This window comes from Eurosta solidaginis, chromosome 5 (genome assembly GCF_040869045.1).
Source record: "Eurosta solidaginis isolate ZX-2024a chromosome 5, ASM4086904v1, whole genome shotgun sequence".
Taxonomy (NCBI): domain Eukaryota; kingdom Metazoa; phylum Arthropoda; class Insecta; order Diptera; family Tephritidae; genus Eurosta; species Eurosta solidaginis.
This window is the reverse complement of record NC_090323.1, coordinates 260,176,050-260,192,563: the sequence shown is the minus strand read 5'-3', so window position 1 is coordinate 260,192,563 and position 16,514 is coordinate 260,176,050. Positions and strand designations below refer to the sequence as shown.

Sequence of the window (16,514 nt, the reverse complement as noted above, 5' to 3'; positions counted from 1 at the left end):
ATAAAAAAAAAAAATTGTGTAACATGTCTCGTTAAATTACCTGAAGCCTCGCGTTGATTTGATCCCTCTAACAATTTTAGTTTCCGAGATATAATTTTTTGAAAAGAAGTTACTTATACGCATATTTTGCGTAATATCTCGGTCAAAGGGCAAGCCGGTCCTGCAAAGTGTATGGATAGAGTTTGTTCGTCGAGTTTTTGAAACATAACCTCCGATATAGGTTACCATCGGGGGGCACACTTCCGCTATACCCTTTTGTACTCTTACAACCATGATATGTTGGCGCTGTTGCTAATCCCACAAAACCAGGCTCGGTTCCTTTACTTGCCGTTTCTAAATTTTTCAATGATTCAACTAAATTACTTTTTCTCATTTTTTAGAACGCAAAATGTTGGCAGCTAAGCAACGTGATGAGATTTGGGAAAGCTAAGCTGAACATTATGGGGAGCGTATATGCTTTTTCATTTAAATATTTTCCTGCCTGCTTTTTAAGAAAATACTAATTATGGACTATAAGCAAAGAAAATCGTTTGATATACATACATACCTACATATTATCAATATATAACTTTTAAAAAGATGATAGAATTCAGACAACAAAAAAACAAAAACGATTAGAAATAAGACACTAGTAAGGAATTCTTAACCTAAAAAGTCATTGCACATAAAATTGTAAGGATATATAAACCCCAAACAGACATTTCTCATAGGCATGTGCAATAAATTTGCTCAACAAGAAGACAAACACAAAATATTTTAAATGCATACATATATACATAGTGTATATTAAATTTTTAAATGCGAGCGAGCCGTATATCAACGTTTGTTTGTGGGTTATATATATGTAGTAGTAATTACATTAAAAAAGTGTAATAAATGCCAGTGTACTGCAGTACTAAAAAAAAAGAAATACAAATTGTATATTTTTGCAATGTTTTAGCAAAAATGGTGTGAGCTATGAACTGAAGAATTATACAAAATTGAAATGGATGTAAAACAAAATTTTATTGTGTGTATTTTTGAAAAGTTGTTTATTTGTAAGGTGAATATTTTGATGACTAAATTGTGAGAAAGGCAAACCTGAAATCTTGATTAAAATTGGTCATCATTTTGAAAAATTAAACATTTTTATTATTAAAAGTGATCATTTCCTCTGACTCGATTTTCTGAGTATAAAGTGGGTATTCTATTTCAAATAGCAATAATGGCTTACTTCAAGGGCGGAAGGGGGGCCGTTGCCCCACCCTTCTCGCACTAAGAACACAAAACTGAAAGTTAAACATCAACAACATAAAAGGTTTTTAGTTCCTCACCGTTTTTTTTCAAATTATGAGCTTAATAATATTTAGTTACATAAATTTATTAATAACTACATACACATACATAATACTTACCTATTCTTCCTATTAAAGTACTAAAATGATAAATAACTTTGAATAAGATGAAGATGAGTCTTAAAGACATTGAAAGCAAACTTGCCGATGCCAAGGTTTTTTATAATTTATATGGTATTGATAATGAACTGGAATTGTGGTACAGGGCTTGCCAAAAATCAGGGACCAACAGATCTTGTATGTGCCTTCGAGAAGACAGCATTCCATTCAGAAATAAGAGAAGCACTTGAAATTCTGCTTGCAATGCCCTGCACAACCGCAACTGTGGAACGCTCCTTCAGCACTCTAAGGAGGGTAAAGACGTGGTTGAGAACAACGATGGCAAAATCTCGCCTTAATGGTAAATAAAGTATTTTTTTTTAATATATTTATTGTATTTTTTTTTTTCAAAGGTTTATGTACTCACAGAAAATTGGTAGCGGGAAATGATACGGAGTTAAAATATCTAATTTTAGATGAATTTACAATAAATCCTCGAAGAATTATATTTACCCACCAAGTTTTCTAATACTCAGAGAATGAGTAATGCAATTTAAAATACATATCTGTAACTAAATAAAGGATGTGGAAAAATACAATTTTGTTGAATCTGAAATTCACTTGGGGATAACATTTCTAAAGTAATTACACGTTGTACTGACTATTAAAAATTAATCTATCTAATTCAACAAAATTTTGAAGTACCAAATTCTAGACGTGGTAGATATTTTAGGGAGCTCTTGATAAATAAATAAAAATTTTACCGGACTGCTAGAGCCCACAGCTGGGTCTATAAAGCAGGGTTCGCTTTTACCTAGACGTCATTACTCTTTATACTTATAAATACGCTATATATGCATCTGAAATTAAAAAAAAGAGATTGGGCGAGATAAAAAGCAGGCAAGAGCTGCTTCCCAAGGTAGCCGGTTCTATGTACCGGAGCGACTCGGGATTTTTCCCGACCAAGGGCTGTCATTTCAGTGTACCCCCATTTAATTTGTTGCGTTCCTCCCACAAATTGTCATCTTCCCAGCAGATTCTTGCAGCGGGACTGCGCCATACTGTCCTGCTCCGGGAAGGTATCGAACCCAATCCGGGACCTACACCTGACCACGGTCCAAAGAAATGGTTTTGATGCGTATGCCGGAAAAGAATATTTTTAGAACGCTCACACTCTTGTCAGTGTGTCACGTGCAATGGATGGTTGCATCGGACAGGATGTTCTGGGCTCGACCCCAAAACCCGACGTCCTCGTAACTTATAAATCTTGTGTGGCGCCCATGGCGCCGCCAGCTGATACGGCCGCTCCTACTCATAACTACAATCTCCGTAGTAGAGTCGGTAGCAATGCCGAGCATCAGCCCCGCACCCGTTGTTGTTGTTGTTGTAGAGATGCCCCTCTTCTCCCCTTCTTTCTGGCACTAGCATTCGAGTAGGTAAGGAAACAGACTCTTAGCCCCTACCACCTTTTGCTCCGTTTGCCACCACAGAATATATGTGTTTCCGACATATGTCCAATGTAGCTCCTGTCTTGGACGGTGCCACTTTCCTATATGTTCTGGTCTCAGCGACGGCAACCCCTCGACGACTTTCATCGCGCCATGCTACACCGGGTACCCCAATGCTTACCCAGGGCATATCTGTCCGGTCAGGCGATGTAAACTTAGAAATCATCAACATCTACATCCCAGTCACCTGTTGCCCCAGTGGATACCGCCCTGATATCAGTGCACTACTCACTGGCGATAATGGCATTATCTTAGGCGATTTCAGTGCAATCACGATCTATGGCATTCTAACCTACAGGCGTAGAGCAGGGGTGAGATGTTGGCGGACCAAATAGAGGGAACGATGTTCTGCACAATAACGGAGACGCCCTCTTTCGTATGGTGGGAAGCTGTACAGCCCGCCAGATCTATCCATCGTAAGCGCAGGACTAGTAAACTGCGTCAACTGGCAGCCGATGGTAACATTGGCATCTGACCACCTGCCTATACTCATTTCGTTCGAGCGATCTGCCGACTTCTGTACTGAGAACCGCACTTTCATCAATTTTAAGAAAGGAAAGTGGGATGATTACAAATCCTTTACAGGCAATCGCTTTGCTGCCCTCCCTATCTCGACTGATGTCCGCCAAGGGGAACGTGTTTTACGCAATGCCATCGAATCCACCTCGTCTCGTTTTATTCCCGCCGGAATAATTCCGGAAATCCGGCCACATTTTCCGGGGTAGGCCGCAAATTTAGCGAGAGAACGTGACCTAATTAAACAGCACGACCCCGGCGACCCCCAAATAAGGCATATAAACCAACGCATCAGGTTGCTTGTGGATGAACACAAGCGGGCGAAATGGGAGGAGCATTTAAAGAATTGTAACCTCTCTGCAGGTGTGGGTAAGCTTTGATCCACCGTAAAGTTCCTATCTAACCCGCCCAAGGACAATGACAAAATTTCCATCGCCTTTGGCGACAAAGTGTTGTCGGATGCGAAAAAATTAGCCAGCGCTTTTAGACGGCGGGTCAACCGACGCGCGCACAAGCATAAATACAGCGCGTCACCAATTACCCTCACCGCCAAGAGAAATGGGAAGGCCATTGTTCATCCTAAACCATCTAAAGCAGTGGGCCCATACAGCATAGCCATGCCGATGCTTAAAAAACCTAGGCAAAGGGGGATTTAATTATCTAGCGCATGTCTTCAACTTGTCTCTATCCAATGGCTAAGGTGGTTCCGCTATTAAAGCCTGGGAAACCAGCTTATCGTCCTATCGCCAGTAGCCAATACACCTGAAGCCATTCTGCTTCCCTATTTTAATACAAATTTGCTACTAGCCAATCATCAGCATGTCCTCCGAAAATTACATAGCACTACCACCGCGCTAAATGCCATTAACACTCAGCTAAACTGCGGATTACATCAAAACCCCCACCATAGGATAGAACTTGTTGCGTTAGACCTGTCAAAAGCTTTTGATAAGGTCAACCACGGCACGTTACTGCAAGGCCTGGAAGACCAAGTCTCAAAAGGTGGAACGCAAATTATCTGTCTGGTCGGTAAGCATCGGTACAATTCAGGAACGTAACATCCAAACCAAGAAGAATTAAAGAAGGGGTGTCACAGGGTGGTGTTAATTGGCGCTTAACCGTTTAAACGTTTATGACCGTCCAACAAGGCGCGCCAGTCGCTCCACTCTGGCAACCGGTACCAATTGGTCACACCAAGGGAGTTTAAATCCTTTTCCACCTGGTCCTTCCAAAGGAGGGGGCCGCCCTCTACCTCTGCGTCCATAGGCGGGTTCCGATAGAAACACTTTCTTGGCCGGAGCGTCATCTTTCATTTCCATAACATGGCCTAGCCAGTGCAGCCGCTGCGTTTTAATTCGCAGGACTATGTTGATGTCCGCGTATAGCTCGTACAGCTCATCATTCACTTCTGTTTAACTTCTACATATCAAAGCTACCATCACCACCAGAAGGAGTCACTATCGGTTCTTACGCCAATGACTACACAATAATGGCCATAGGTCCAGGCCCACAGATCGATGAGCTTTGTAACAAAATAAACAGCTATCTCCCTGATCTCTCCAGTTTCTTCGCCTCGCGAAACCTGACATTGTTACCGATCAAATCATCGGCGACCTTATTTACAACATGGACGTCCCAAATGTCGACCATTTTGAACATCGACGTTGATGGCACCACGCTACCGACTATCTTACATCCTAAAATCTTGGGTGTGACGTTCGATCCGGATCTACATTTTGGAGAGCATGCAGCTGCATTTGTACCGAAAATCCAGAGCCGTAATAAAATCCTCAAATCTCTTGCCGGCAGCAGTTGGGATAAAGATAAAGAAACGCTCATCACCACTGACAAAGCAATTGGTCGGCCGATTGCATGATACGCGTCGCCGATATGGTCGCCAAGCCAAAAGGTTACTCACTGGAAGAAAATACAAGCCTGCCAAAAGACTGCCCTCAGAACTGCTACGGACTGTCTTCTTATGTCCCCAGAACACCACCTGCACAATGAGGCGAGAGTACTCCCTATTAGGGAGAGAAATGAAATGATAACCAAACAGTTTCTGATGAATACCCAGAAACCTGTGCATCCTAACAGACATCTGATTGATGAGGCTACACCGCCCATGGGCTTAAGCATTATGAGGAAATACGGCACCTGAGAACACAGCCGTATGAAGCAAAAAAGCACAAGCAGGTCCTCAGTGATATCCACAAACAGGCGTCGGATCTCTATGCCAGGAATTTCCCGACAAATCCGGTACTCAAAGAAAAATACCCAGAACTTACAGAGGAGGAACGTATTCTACCTAGGAAAATGCGTGTCACTCTAGCTCAACTTCGATCTGAATACTGTAACAGGCTAAACTCTTACCTATCCCGAATCAACCCTAACACACAAAATGTATTTTCTGCTTGCAATGTGTCCCCACATAACACCAGCCATCTCGTCAATTGTAATGTGGAACCAACGCCTCTCGCACATATTGGACGGGGCAAAGCACTTCTACAACAACAACAACAATCATGCAGATAAGGCGTGAAATGAACAGCGGGCTACATGGTGTCGAGGATAATGTTTTTGTTGTATTAACTATAAAGACACTCCCTGAAGGTTTTTGGGGGAGTTTTATCGATGTTGATGGTCACTTGCCGGACAAAGATCCGGTACATTCCGGTAACAAGCACGTTAAGCTACTAGCCCGAACATCTCGGGAACGATTTATATGACCACATTTACTTTCTAGACCATGTCGAATATCATGATAGAGCCTTACGGCGTTCATTAATAAAGTGAATATTACCACTAAAACAAGATAGCTTTAGGATTACGATGTGAGTTGAATTATATCGCCTGAAAACAATCTCATGTGTTCTTGAATGTGTTTTTCAGTTTTGACGCCGAATAAACGTCTTTTGATACTATGAATATATTTAGTCCACTTGAGGTCTTTCGAAATTACGAATTTCTTGGCGCTTTCGTTAGACGTTATCGATTAAATCTCATAGGTTAACCCTAAGATATTATGACAAGATCCTTAAGCTGGAGAGACCTCGAAATAACTTCCATGTTATAAAATTCTTTAAAATGGTGATGTGAGCCAAGCCGAATTACCTTAGCGTAATCCTACCAAACTCAAGGCACTGAGCGAAGTGTGATCGGTATTAAATGGGGTTAATACCGATCATACTTCGCTTCTGGGTCTACCCTTCCCCATGTTTTAAAAGGTGGACCGCAAATTATCTGGGTGGTCGGCAGGCATCGGTGCAATTTAGAAACGAAACATCAAAACCAAGAAGAATTAAACAAGGGGTGCCACAGGGTGGTGTCCTATCCCCACTTTTGATTAATTTCTACATATCTAAGCTACCTTCACCACCAGAAGGAGTTACTATCGTTTCCTACGCCGATGACTGCACAATAATGGCCACAGGCCCGGGCCCACAGATCGATGAGCTTTGCAACAGAATAAACGGCTACCTCCCTGATCTCTCCAGTTTTTTCACCTCGCGAAACCTGGCATTATCACCGACTAAATCCTCCGCGGCCTTATTTACAACATGGACGTCCCAAATGTCGACCATTTTGAACATCCACTTCGATGGCACTACTGTCCTACACCCCAAAATCTTGGGTGTGACGTTTGTACCGAAAATCCAGAGCCGTAATAAAATCCTCAAATCTTTTGCTGGCAGTACTTGGGGAAAAGACAAAGAAACGCTCATTACTACATACAAAGCAATTGGCCAGCCGATTGCATGCTACGCGTCCCCTATATGGTCGCCAAGCCTAAAAACTACTCACTGGAAGAAGCTACAGGCCAGCCAAAATACTGCTCTCAGAATCGCTACGGAAATACGGCACCTGAGAACTCAGCCGTATGAAGCCGAAAAACACAAGCAGGTCCTCAGTGAACTCCACAAACAGGCGTCGGTGAATCCAGTACTCAAAGAACAGTACCCAAAACTTGCGGAAGAGGAACGCACAAACCCCAGGGAAACACGAGTCACTCTAGCTCCACTTCGATCTGGATACTGTAACAGGTTAAACTCTTCATCGAATAAGTCCTCATTAAGCCAAGTTTCGATGAGAACGTAAACATCGTAGTCCATCCGGGATGAGGACAGGGAACATCTGTCGCCTTTGTGCGCATGCCGTCTATATTTTGGAAATAAATTTTTAGTGATCTACCCGCTCTGTCAACTGGATGGGTAGCTCGTTGAGCGTTGAGCGATTTATAAGAGCTAGGTGTTGTTAGACTGACTTTCAAATTGCTGAAAGGGCCGAACGTTGACGTCAGCTGGCCAAACGTTAGGGTTTAAAAGACTGTCATACAAAGCAGTAGTGAATCCTAGCTTGAAATTTATGCTCTCCAGGCTATCGAGTGGAACACCATTTTTCACTAACTTACGGCACGAAAGATGTTTGCGGTCAATTCCAGCATGCTTTGAGACAAAATCTATGATATTTTTTTCGGAGACCGTCGGCTTGAAGGAGGAAATGTGAACCTATTTCTTTTTAACAACAGCCTCGAGCTCGGTGCTCCCATTGCAGCCATGAATTATAGTCCTCCTAAGGCTGTTCCTTTCACCGGTAGTTTGACGGCCAACAAGTAGCAATATCCACATTATTAAGAGTGTTTGCAGCAGGGCCAGAAGCATCAGCAGAATCCGTAGCACTGCTCATTTGAGCAGAATTTGCAACAGCGGCAGTAGCATTAGCAGAGCGTAATCTGGTATTAGGGCTTGCATCGGCATTGGCTTCAGCTGCAGATAAATCCAGGTAGAAGTCTGGTTCAATTTGTGAGCCAGATAATTTGTTAACTACTTCTTTTTAGTTTGGCAACGCTGCCTTTAATAAACCTACTTTTTCAAAAATAGATGTCGCTGCTTAGCCTTTTGCCGTATGAGTTAAATGAAAAACAATGGCGACATTTGCCTATCACATTTCACGTGTGCAAAAATTTCACGACTTCTGCTTCTCAAGTCTCTCAAGTGATAATTGAGCGTGAGCCGGAGCTGTAAAACTCACTGGATGACGGAAAATATGTTCATGTCCCTACAAGACAGGTACCCGTTACCTAAGCGATTACTTAATCGTCACCACTGATGACATGATACGAAACTTTTATTCTCTCTCAATTCGTTTCCAGGAATGGGTCTTGAAGTTCATTCGATTGTAAACAAAAGTTCGTTCGTTTCCAAGAATGGGTCTTGAACATCATATGGCTATAGAGTTGCCGAAACTACCCAAAAAAAAAAAAAAATCCAAGAAAGCCGTTCGGTTTCATTATTGTAACGAATTTACTTGCAAATCCTCTTATTTGCAATCCTCTGCTAAGTTCGAATCACTAAACTGTTGAATAAATAACTCCAATATTGAATAACGGAAAAATGGCCTTTATTAAAATACTTCCAATAACACTCAAACTGTGCAACGAATAGCTTAATAACCAAACTGATATCTTAAAGGAAACTGACTTTCAAAATAATAGTGCTATTGCTCGCTAGATATCGTCTTACTCGTAACTGCTTGACAATTCAAATCAAACTGAATTACTTCTTACTCGCCTGCATCGCTTTTATAGTTTACGCTGCATACTTCTAGGCTCTTCGATTTCCAGAAGTTACTAGTTGTTTCGGCTACAAAATCGCCAGCCACAACTACGTGCACAAATTATTGCTCTCTCTTGTGACAACTCAGATAAGGTATATGCATGTGTTTGTAGTTTACAGTCTCCCACACACACATAAGCGTATAAGTAAATTCATCGGTGTGTGACATCTCATCTCTCGCTGCCTTGTATGTAAATGTTGCTCGTCGGAATGTGTACATATGTGTAGACGCAATTATTGATTCGTTTATGTAGATACATAATGATTGAATTATTGATGTGCATTCACGTCACTGCTTAGATCGGCTTAGAGCTGGCAGCACTCCTTAGTTTTGCTAATATTCGTAACACTGCCCTCCACCTAAGTCTGATCGTCCCGATCAGACAAATCTCTCGATCTAAACGCTGCTAATCTCTCCAAATGAACCACTTTCATTTTGGTTCGTGGTTTGGTAGTGGTTTGTATGCGGTACACTACATCGTTGATCCGTTTTACAACTTTGTATGGGCCTTCCCAGTTACACTGCAATTTCGGGGACAAACCTTTTTTTCGTTGTGGGTTGTATAGCAGCACCAAATCTCCTTCCTGAAACCCTTCCGAATTAATTGCTTTATCGTACCTCGCTTTCATCTTGTCACTCATAATCTTTGCTCGTTGCCTTACCAGATCGTGTATCTCTCTCAGCTCTTCTTCTAAGACATCAGTGGATTTCTTGACATTCCTCTCCGCATCGGCATCTATCCCATACTTCAAATCAGCTGGCAGTCGAAGGTCATTGCCAAAAATTACCTTTGCGGGAGTTTGGCCCGTTGTGTCATGTACTGCCGATCGGTAGGCCATCAAGAATAATGATATGTGTGTATCCCAGTCCTTAAGGTACTTGTCGACTACTTTCCTTAAATGCTCCTCCAATGTTCTATTGAAACGTTCCACCATACCATCGGACTGAGGATGCAATGCAGTTGTCCGTGTTTTTCGAATGCCCAACTTCTTGCACAGTTCTTGGAACACAGCTGATTCAAAATTCCTGCCTTGGTCAGAATGTAACTCCATTGGTACACCATACCTTGCAACCCATTCGTTTTTAACCACTTCTGCTACTGTTTCTGCTTCTTGGTTTGGGATTGGGTATACCTCTGGCCATTTACTGAAATAATCCATAACCACCAGTACGTATTTGTTTCCGCGGTTGCTAGTAGGAAATGGACCTGCGACATCCATGGCGATCCTTTCAAATGGTGCACCTGAAATATACTGCTTCATCTGGCCACGACTTCGGGTTTTGGGCCCTTTCGCTCTGTTGCATACCTCGCAATTGGCAATCCACTCGGTGACCGACTGACGGCAACCAACCCAATAGAATCTCTGCTTAATTTTCTCGAGTGTCTTCGTGATTCCAAGATGGCCTCCACTTGGACCATTGTGCAACTCGCTGAGCACGTCAGGAATCCTCTTCCTGGGAACAACTATAAGTTTCTTCTTGCACTGACCATCCTCACTCTCCCATACTCGATGCAAGCAACCGGATATCAATTCCAAACTGTTCCACTGTGCCCAATATGACTTCGCAATGGGACTCTCTGCTGACATATCCTCTCTGCTTGGTCTTTCGTTTCGTTCGAGCCCTTGCATAACATGTGACAGATCTGTATCTTCTAGCTGACACTTTCTTAGTTGTTCCTTGTCCCATTCATCCGTACACGTTATAGTCATTAGCCGGACATCTATAATGTCTTCTTTAGCCTCGGCCTTTGAACAGTGCTTGCATTCCAAACTACATGGCCTTCGTGACATTGCATCGGCATTTCCATGGGTACTACCTTTTCGATGCTCAATGGAAAAGTCATAGCTTTGAAGTCGCTCGATCCACCGTGCCAATTGTCCTTCCGGATTACGGAACTGCAGTAGCCATTTTAACTGCGTGATCTGTCCTGACACGGAATCGCTGGCCGTAGAGGTATTTGTGAAAATGTTTAACGCACTCTACCAATGCCAACAGCTCTCTCCGCGTAACGCAGTAGTTCCTCTCTGGTTTTCCAATCGAACGGCTGTAATATGCAACTACCTTCTCCTGTCCATCGACCAGTTGTGATAAAACGCCTCCTATAGCATATCCACTCGCATCTGTATCTAGAATAAATGTTGCTCCTGGAATCGGATATGCTAACATTGGGGCAGTGCACAAACGCTCCTTCAATGTTTGGAAAGTCACTTCTTGCTCCTTCTTCCATTCAAAAGCTTTATTTTTTCTTGTAAGCTCATGGAGGCTATGGGCTACGCTGGAAAAATTTGGTACAAATCGGCGGTAATATGTGCACAGCCCAAGAAAACTTCTCAATTCATGTAGGTTCTGTGGTCTTGGCCAATCCTTTACAGCCTCTATTTTTTCGTTCGCAGTGCAGATGCCCTCTGTCGTTACCTTGTGACCCAAATAATTGACTTCCTTTTTAAACAGCGCACACTTTTTGGGACTTAACTTCAGACCAGCGCCAGCTATTCTCTGGAAAACTTCCTCCAAATTCTTAAGATGTTCATCAAAGTTCTTGCCCAATACGATGATGTCGTCCAGGTACACCAAGCATGTTTTCCAATGTAGTCCTTTCAGTACCTGGTCCATGAGTCTCTCAAAAGTAGCTGGTGCATTACAAAGTCCAAAAGGCATCACTGTAAATTGCCAAAGACCATCACCGACACTGAAGGCTGTTTTCTCTTTATCTTCCTCCTTCACCTCCACTTGCCAGTAGCCGCTTTTCAAGTCCAGCGTGGAAAACCATTTCGTACCAGATAGCGAGTCCAGAGTGTCGTCAATTCTTGGCAATGGGTAGCTATCCTTTTTCGTTACGTCATTCAACTTCCGGTAGTCCACGCAAAACCTCATTTTTCCATCCTTCTTTTTTACAAGTACTACCGGTGAGCTCCATGGACTAGCTGATGGTTCGATGACGCCGCTGTCGCTCATTTCTTGAATGATTTGACTCACAACTTCCCGCTTCGCCAGTGGAACACTACGTGGAGCTTGACGGATCGGCCTCGCATCGCCAGTGTCAATTTGATGTTTCACAACGTTGGTGCGGCCTGGTTTAGAATCATCCTGGTCAAATATGTTCGCGTACTTTAGGAGCAGTTGTTTTGCCTTACTCTGATATGCTTTCTCTAGCCCCTGCATCCATGCCGTGATGTCATTTGAAAGATCAGTATTACTAGCTGAAACGTGTTCCTGGAGTTGTTCACAGTTAATAACTACTTCAGCCTCTTGGCATCTTCCCAAAATAGCTCCTTTAGTCAGTTTGAGTGGTGACTTGAACTCATTGAGTACTCTTACCGGAATACGACCATCTTGTTGTGTCATAGCCAGGGTTTTTCCTACAAGTATGTTTAGAGCTGATTTGTTTGCTGCTTCGACAACCCACAATTTGTTTGTCCCACAATCTCCATCAACCTTTGCCCAGATGACTGCTTCGGATTTTGGTGGTATTTGCTGACTCTCTTCCACCAGCACTCGTTTACTGCTGTAGCCTCTCTCGTAGCCGAAATTAAGTGGTACATCCATGTTTTTATATCGCATCGTCTTGCTTTGCATGTCGATCTTGATGCCCTGGTCGATTAAGAAGTCGACTCCAATTATGATTTCATCAACAATTTCTGCCACTATAAAATTGTGTACTACCGTGACGTTCCCAATTGCGACTTCACATTCTACTTCTCCAATTACCTGGGTGTCCTCTCCCGTGGCTGTACGTAATCTTGCTCCAAGCAATGGTCTTATCTTTTTGTTGACTAAATCCGCTCGAATGATGGAATGAGATGCACCCGTATCTACAGTCAGTAACCGTTCCTTTCCGTCCACATGTCCTCCAACAGTAAGATTGCTCGATCTTCTTCCAATCTGCGAGATAGAGATTATGGGGCATTCAATTGCGGGAGCCAGCTGTCGCCCCTTGCGGCTGACTCGATTTAGTTTAACGATTGAGTGGTCTTGGATATTTGCTCATCACCTTCTGCTCTGCGTTTACGACCACCCACATTGTTGGAGCTATTGGGACCGCTGCTGCAATGTCGTGCCATATGACCTGGGTTGCCACACTTGAAACATTTAATAACTCCGGCATTTTTCTGTTGTGATCCCTTCAGTGCTTCCAAAATAGTGTCTACCCAATCTGGTCTTTCCACTTCTACACGATGAGCTTTGTATGCTGGTTTACTCAATAGTGAGGCCGTTTCCTGAGTCAATGCATGTGATACCGTTTCAGCAAATGTCAGCTTTGGGTTTGCGTATGTAGCTCGCTTCGTTTCCACGTCCCGTATGCCATTTATGAAACTCTGGATTTTTACCCTTTCAGTGTATTCCACGGGTGCGTCCGCATTTGCAAGATGAGCCAATCTTTCAATATCTGAAGCAAACTCCTGCAATGTCTCATTTGCTTTTTGGTAGCGGTTTTGCAACTCAATTTGGAATATCTGTTTCCTATGCTCGCTTCCGTAACGTCTCTCTAAAGCGCTCATCAATGTTTCGTAATGGTTCCGCTCGTACTCTGGGATGGTCTGTAAGATTTCCGCGGCAGGCCCTTTCAGTGCAACGAACAGAGCTGCAACTTTATCTTCAGCATTCCATTGGTTCACTGCTGCGGTCTTCTCAAACTGTAGCTTAAAGACCTGAAAAGGAACAGAACCGTCAAAGGATGGTGTCTTTACCTTTGGATTACTCGCTGAAACAGCTGGGCGATTTAGTTGTAACTGCTCCATACGACCTTTTAAATCATCTACTTCTGCCTGAAATTGAGCCATTTTTGCATCCTGCGCTTCCAGTTTTGATGATACCTGTTCCAAAATTTCTGCCGAAATTTCAGACATACGTGCCTCTTGCGCTTCCAATTGAGATGCCATATATGTCTTTTGGTCTTCCAGTTGAGATGACACTTGCGACGTCATTTCTGAAATACGTGCCTCCTGTGATTCCAGTTGGGATGCCATATATGTCTTCTGCTCTGCCAGTTGAGTTTCCATCTTGGATGTAATACGTGTCTCCTGTGACTCCAGTTGGGATGTTATATTTGTCTTTTGTTCTTCCAGTTGTGATGACATGTTGGTGGATATTTGTGATGACATTTCGGACATTTGTGCCGATATTGCAGCCAATATCATGTTCAAGTCTGTGTTTGTAACTGTCTGCGATGTTTCGTTTTTCTCTTCAATTTTTGTTGTTGTTTCGTCCCCATCAGGATAAAAGACAAACTCGTCCACATCAATTCCTTGCGACTCCATTACCTCTCGTAGCCGTGCTTGAAGTTCGATCTTATTTCCGGTTGTATTTAATCCACGGTTCTCCAACTCCTTTTTCAGTTGCTGGATCTTCAATTCACTGAACTTTGCCATGTCCAAGTCGTATTCCCAATCTTCGGAATTTATTCAACAATTCCTCTTCTGACACCAATTGTAACGAATTTACTTGCAAATCCTCTTATTTGCAATCCTCTGCTAAGTTCGAATCACTAAACTGTTGAATAAATAACTCCAATATTGAATAACGGAAAAATGGCCTTTATTAAAATACTTCCAATAACACTCAAACTGTGCAACGAATAGCTTAATAACCAAACTGATATCTTAAAGGAAACTGACTTTCAAAATAATAGTGCTATTGCTCGCTAGATATCGTCTTACTCGTAACTGCTTGACAATTCAAATCAAACTGAATTCCTTCTTACTCGCTGGCGCCGCTTTTATAGTTTACGCTGCATACTTCTAGGCTCTTCGATTTCCAGAAGTTACTAGTTGTTTCGGCTACAAAATCGCCAGCCACAACTACGTGCACAAATTATTGCTCTCTCTTGTGACAACTCAGATAAGGTATATGCATGTGTTTGTAGTTTACAGTCTCCCACACACACATAAGCGTATAAGTAAATTCATCGGTGTGTGACATCTCATCTCTCGCTGCCTTGTATGTAAATGTTGCTCGTCGGAATGTGTACATATGTGTAGACGCAATTATTGATTCGTTTATGTAGATACATAATGATTAAATTATTGATGTGCATTCACGTCACTGCTTAGATCGGCTTAGAGCTGGCAGCACTCCTTAGTTTTGCTAATATTCGTAACATTATTTTCAAAAAATCAGCAAGTAAGGTGATAAAAACTTATTAAAATTTATAAAAAAGGCAAAGTTTTGTAGAAATATTTTGTAGTAGATAAGTGAAAAAATATGAAATAATATATTTCGATTGCGTTGCTTTGCTTTGTTGCGCTGGCACCGCCATAAGATAACAATGAACGGCTAGCACCTTTTTCACTTTGATCCACATACAATAAAAAACGCAAAAAATTTATAAGAAATTACGAAATTAGATCACTTGGTGAAGTATCTGCGTTGTCGTCCGCAAAAGGGTGTTAATTATACATGTTGCGTTAACCTATACGTATACCTACAATTTATCTCAGCTGTCAAAAGTGGAATGTTGCAACGCTCCACAAAAACCTGGCCTTTATGCATCCATTTACATCAATGCGAAGACTAAGAAGCTGACTTTTTCTCCAATCGAAAGCTGCTATCAAAACCCGTTTCGTGTGCAGCCCTTCGATGAAAGGTGTTGTCACTGATAAATTTTCCACGGGTGAAAAATAGTTATTTTTTCTTCGAATTTGTAATCCTGACAAAAATTCGAGTTTTTTGATATCCCATTTGACAATCTTGAGTAAGTTTTCAGTGAAAATTATAAATTAAACCTTTATCATGTAAAATACCCCAAAGTTATTCTGAAATGCCCAAATTTGATTTTGAGTATGATGGTATCTATGGCCAATATTATAAAAAATGCACATTTTCACGCGCTCTCAGAGAGCGAGAAGTTTCATATCATGTCATCTGTGATCGTCACCAATAACTTGTTCACCAATTATCGTCTTATTGACTTTTACATTGCTGTCGTGAAAAAGGTAACGCATGCGCTCTCTCAAAATAGTGTACGTGTGACGCGCTTTCTCACTCTTACCTATTGTGTTTTCGACATTCCTTCTCGCTCGATGTTATTTACATTTTTAAGTTACTTCATCAGTTATGTTTTCGTTATCGCTAACCAAAACATATGCAACAACAACAACACGGGTAACTGGCCTATCGGTTACCCGTACCGGTTACCTTCTGTCAAATCGCTTTTTCCATGAATGAAACGCGTCCTTTATGTTCAGATAATATTTAATTATAACAAATTCATATACACAATGTTTTTTTACAATTTAAATTATTCCCTTATTACTCTAGTGAACTTTACATATGTGTATATTGATATGTACAAGCTAATTAAGTACAATAACGTCTATTAATAGCTGTGCCCTTTCTGAAACTTTCGAAGCTCAGTGATGATGCCCAATTTTTCCTGCGCTGGTGGTGTTGTTCAACATCAGTTTGCAGAGCCATATGAGTTTGGTAGGGATAATACCGGAAGCCCTAATTCGTGCTAAAAAAGTCGATTTACAGGTGATATTGATCCTTAGGTCTTGACCCT

The 16,514-nt window shown here is 42.0% G+C and overlaps 2 protein-coding genes across 4 annotated transcripts in view; both read left to right on the top strand.

The window, feature by feature from the left end:
- The window catches only part of LOC137253347 (putative uncharacterized protein DDB_G0285119), a 52,481-nt gene extending 51,358 nt beyond the window's left edge, over window positions 1-1,123 (top strand). For both annotated transcript variants that reach the window (XM_067790099.1, XM_067790098.1), the window contains one exon: window positions 381-1,123. In XM_067790099.1, coding sequence (XP_067646200.1) covers window positions 381-430 — 50 coding nt within the window. In that variant the 3' untranslated portion in view covers window positions 431-1,123. The remainder of the gene's footprint in view (window positions 1-380) is intronic.
- Window positions 1-16,514, top strand: part of LOC137253349 (ribosomal silencing factor RsfS-like protein, 312) — a 196,636-nt gene that overhangs the window by 162,397 nt on the left and 17,725 nt on the right. The gene's annotated exons all lie outside the window — the stretch shown is intronic.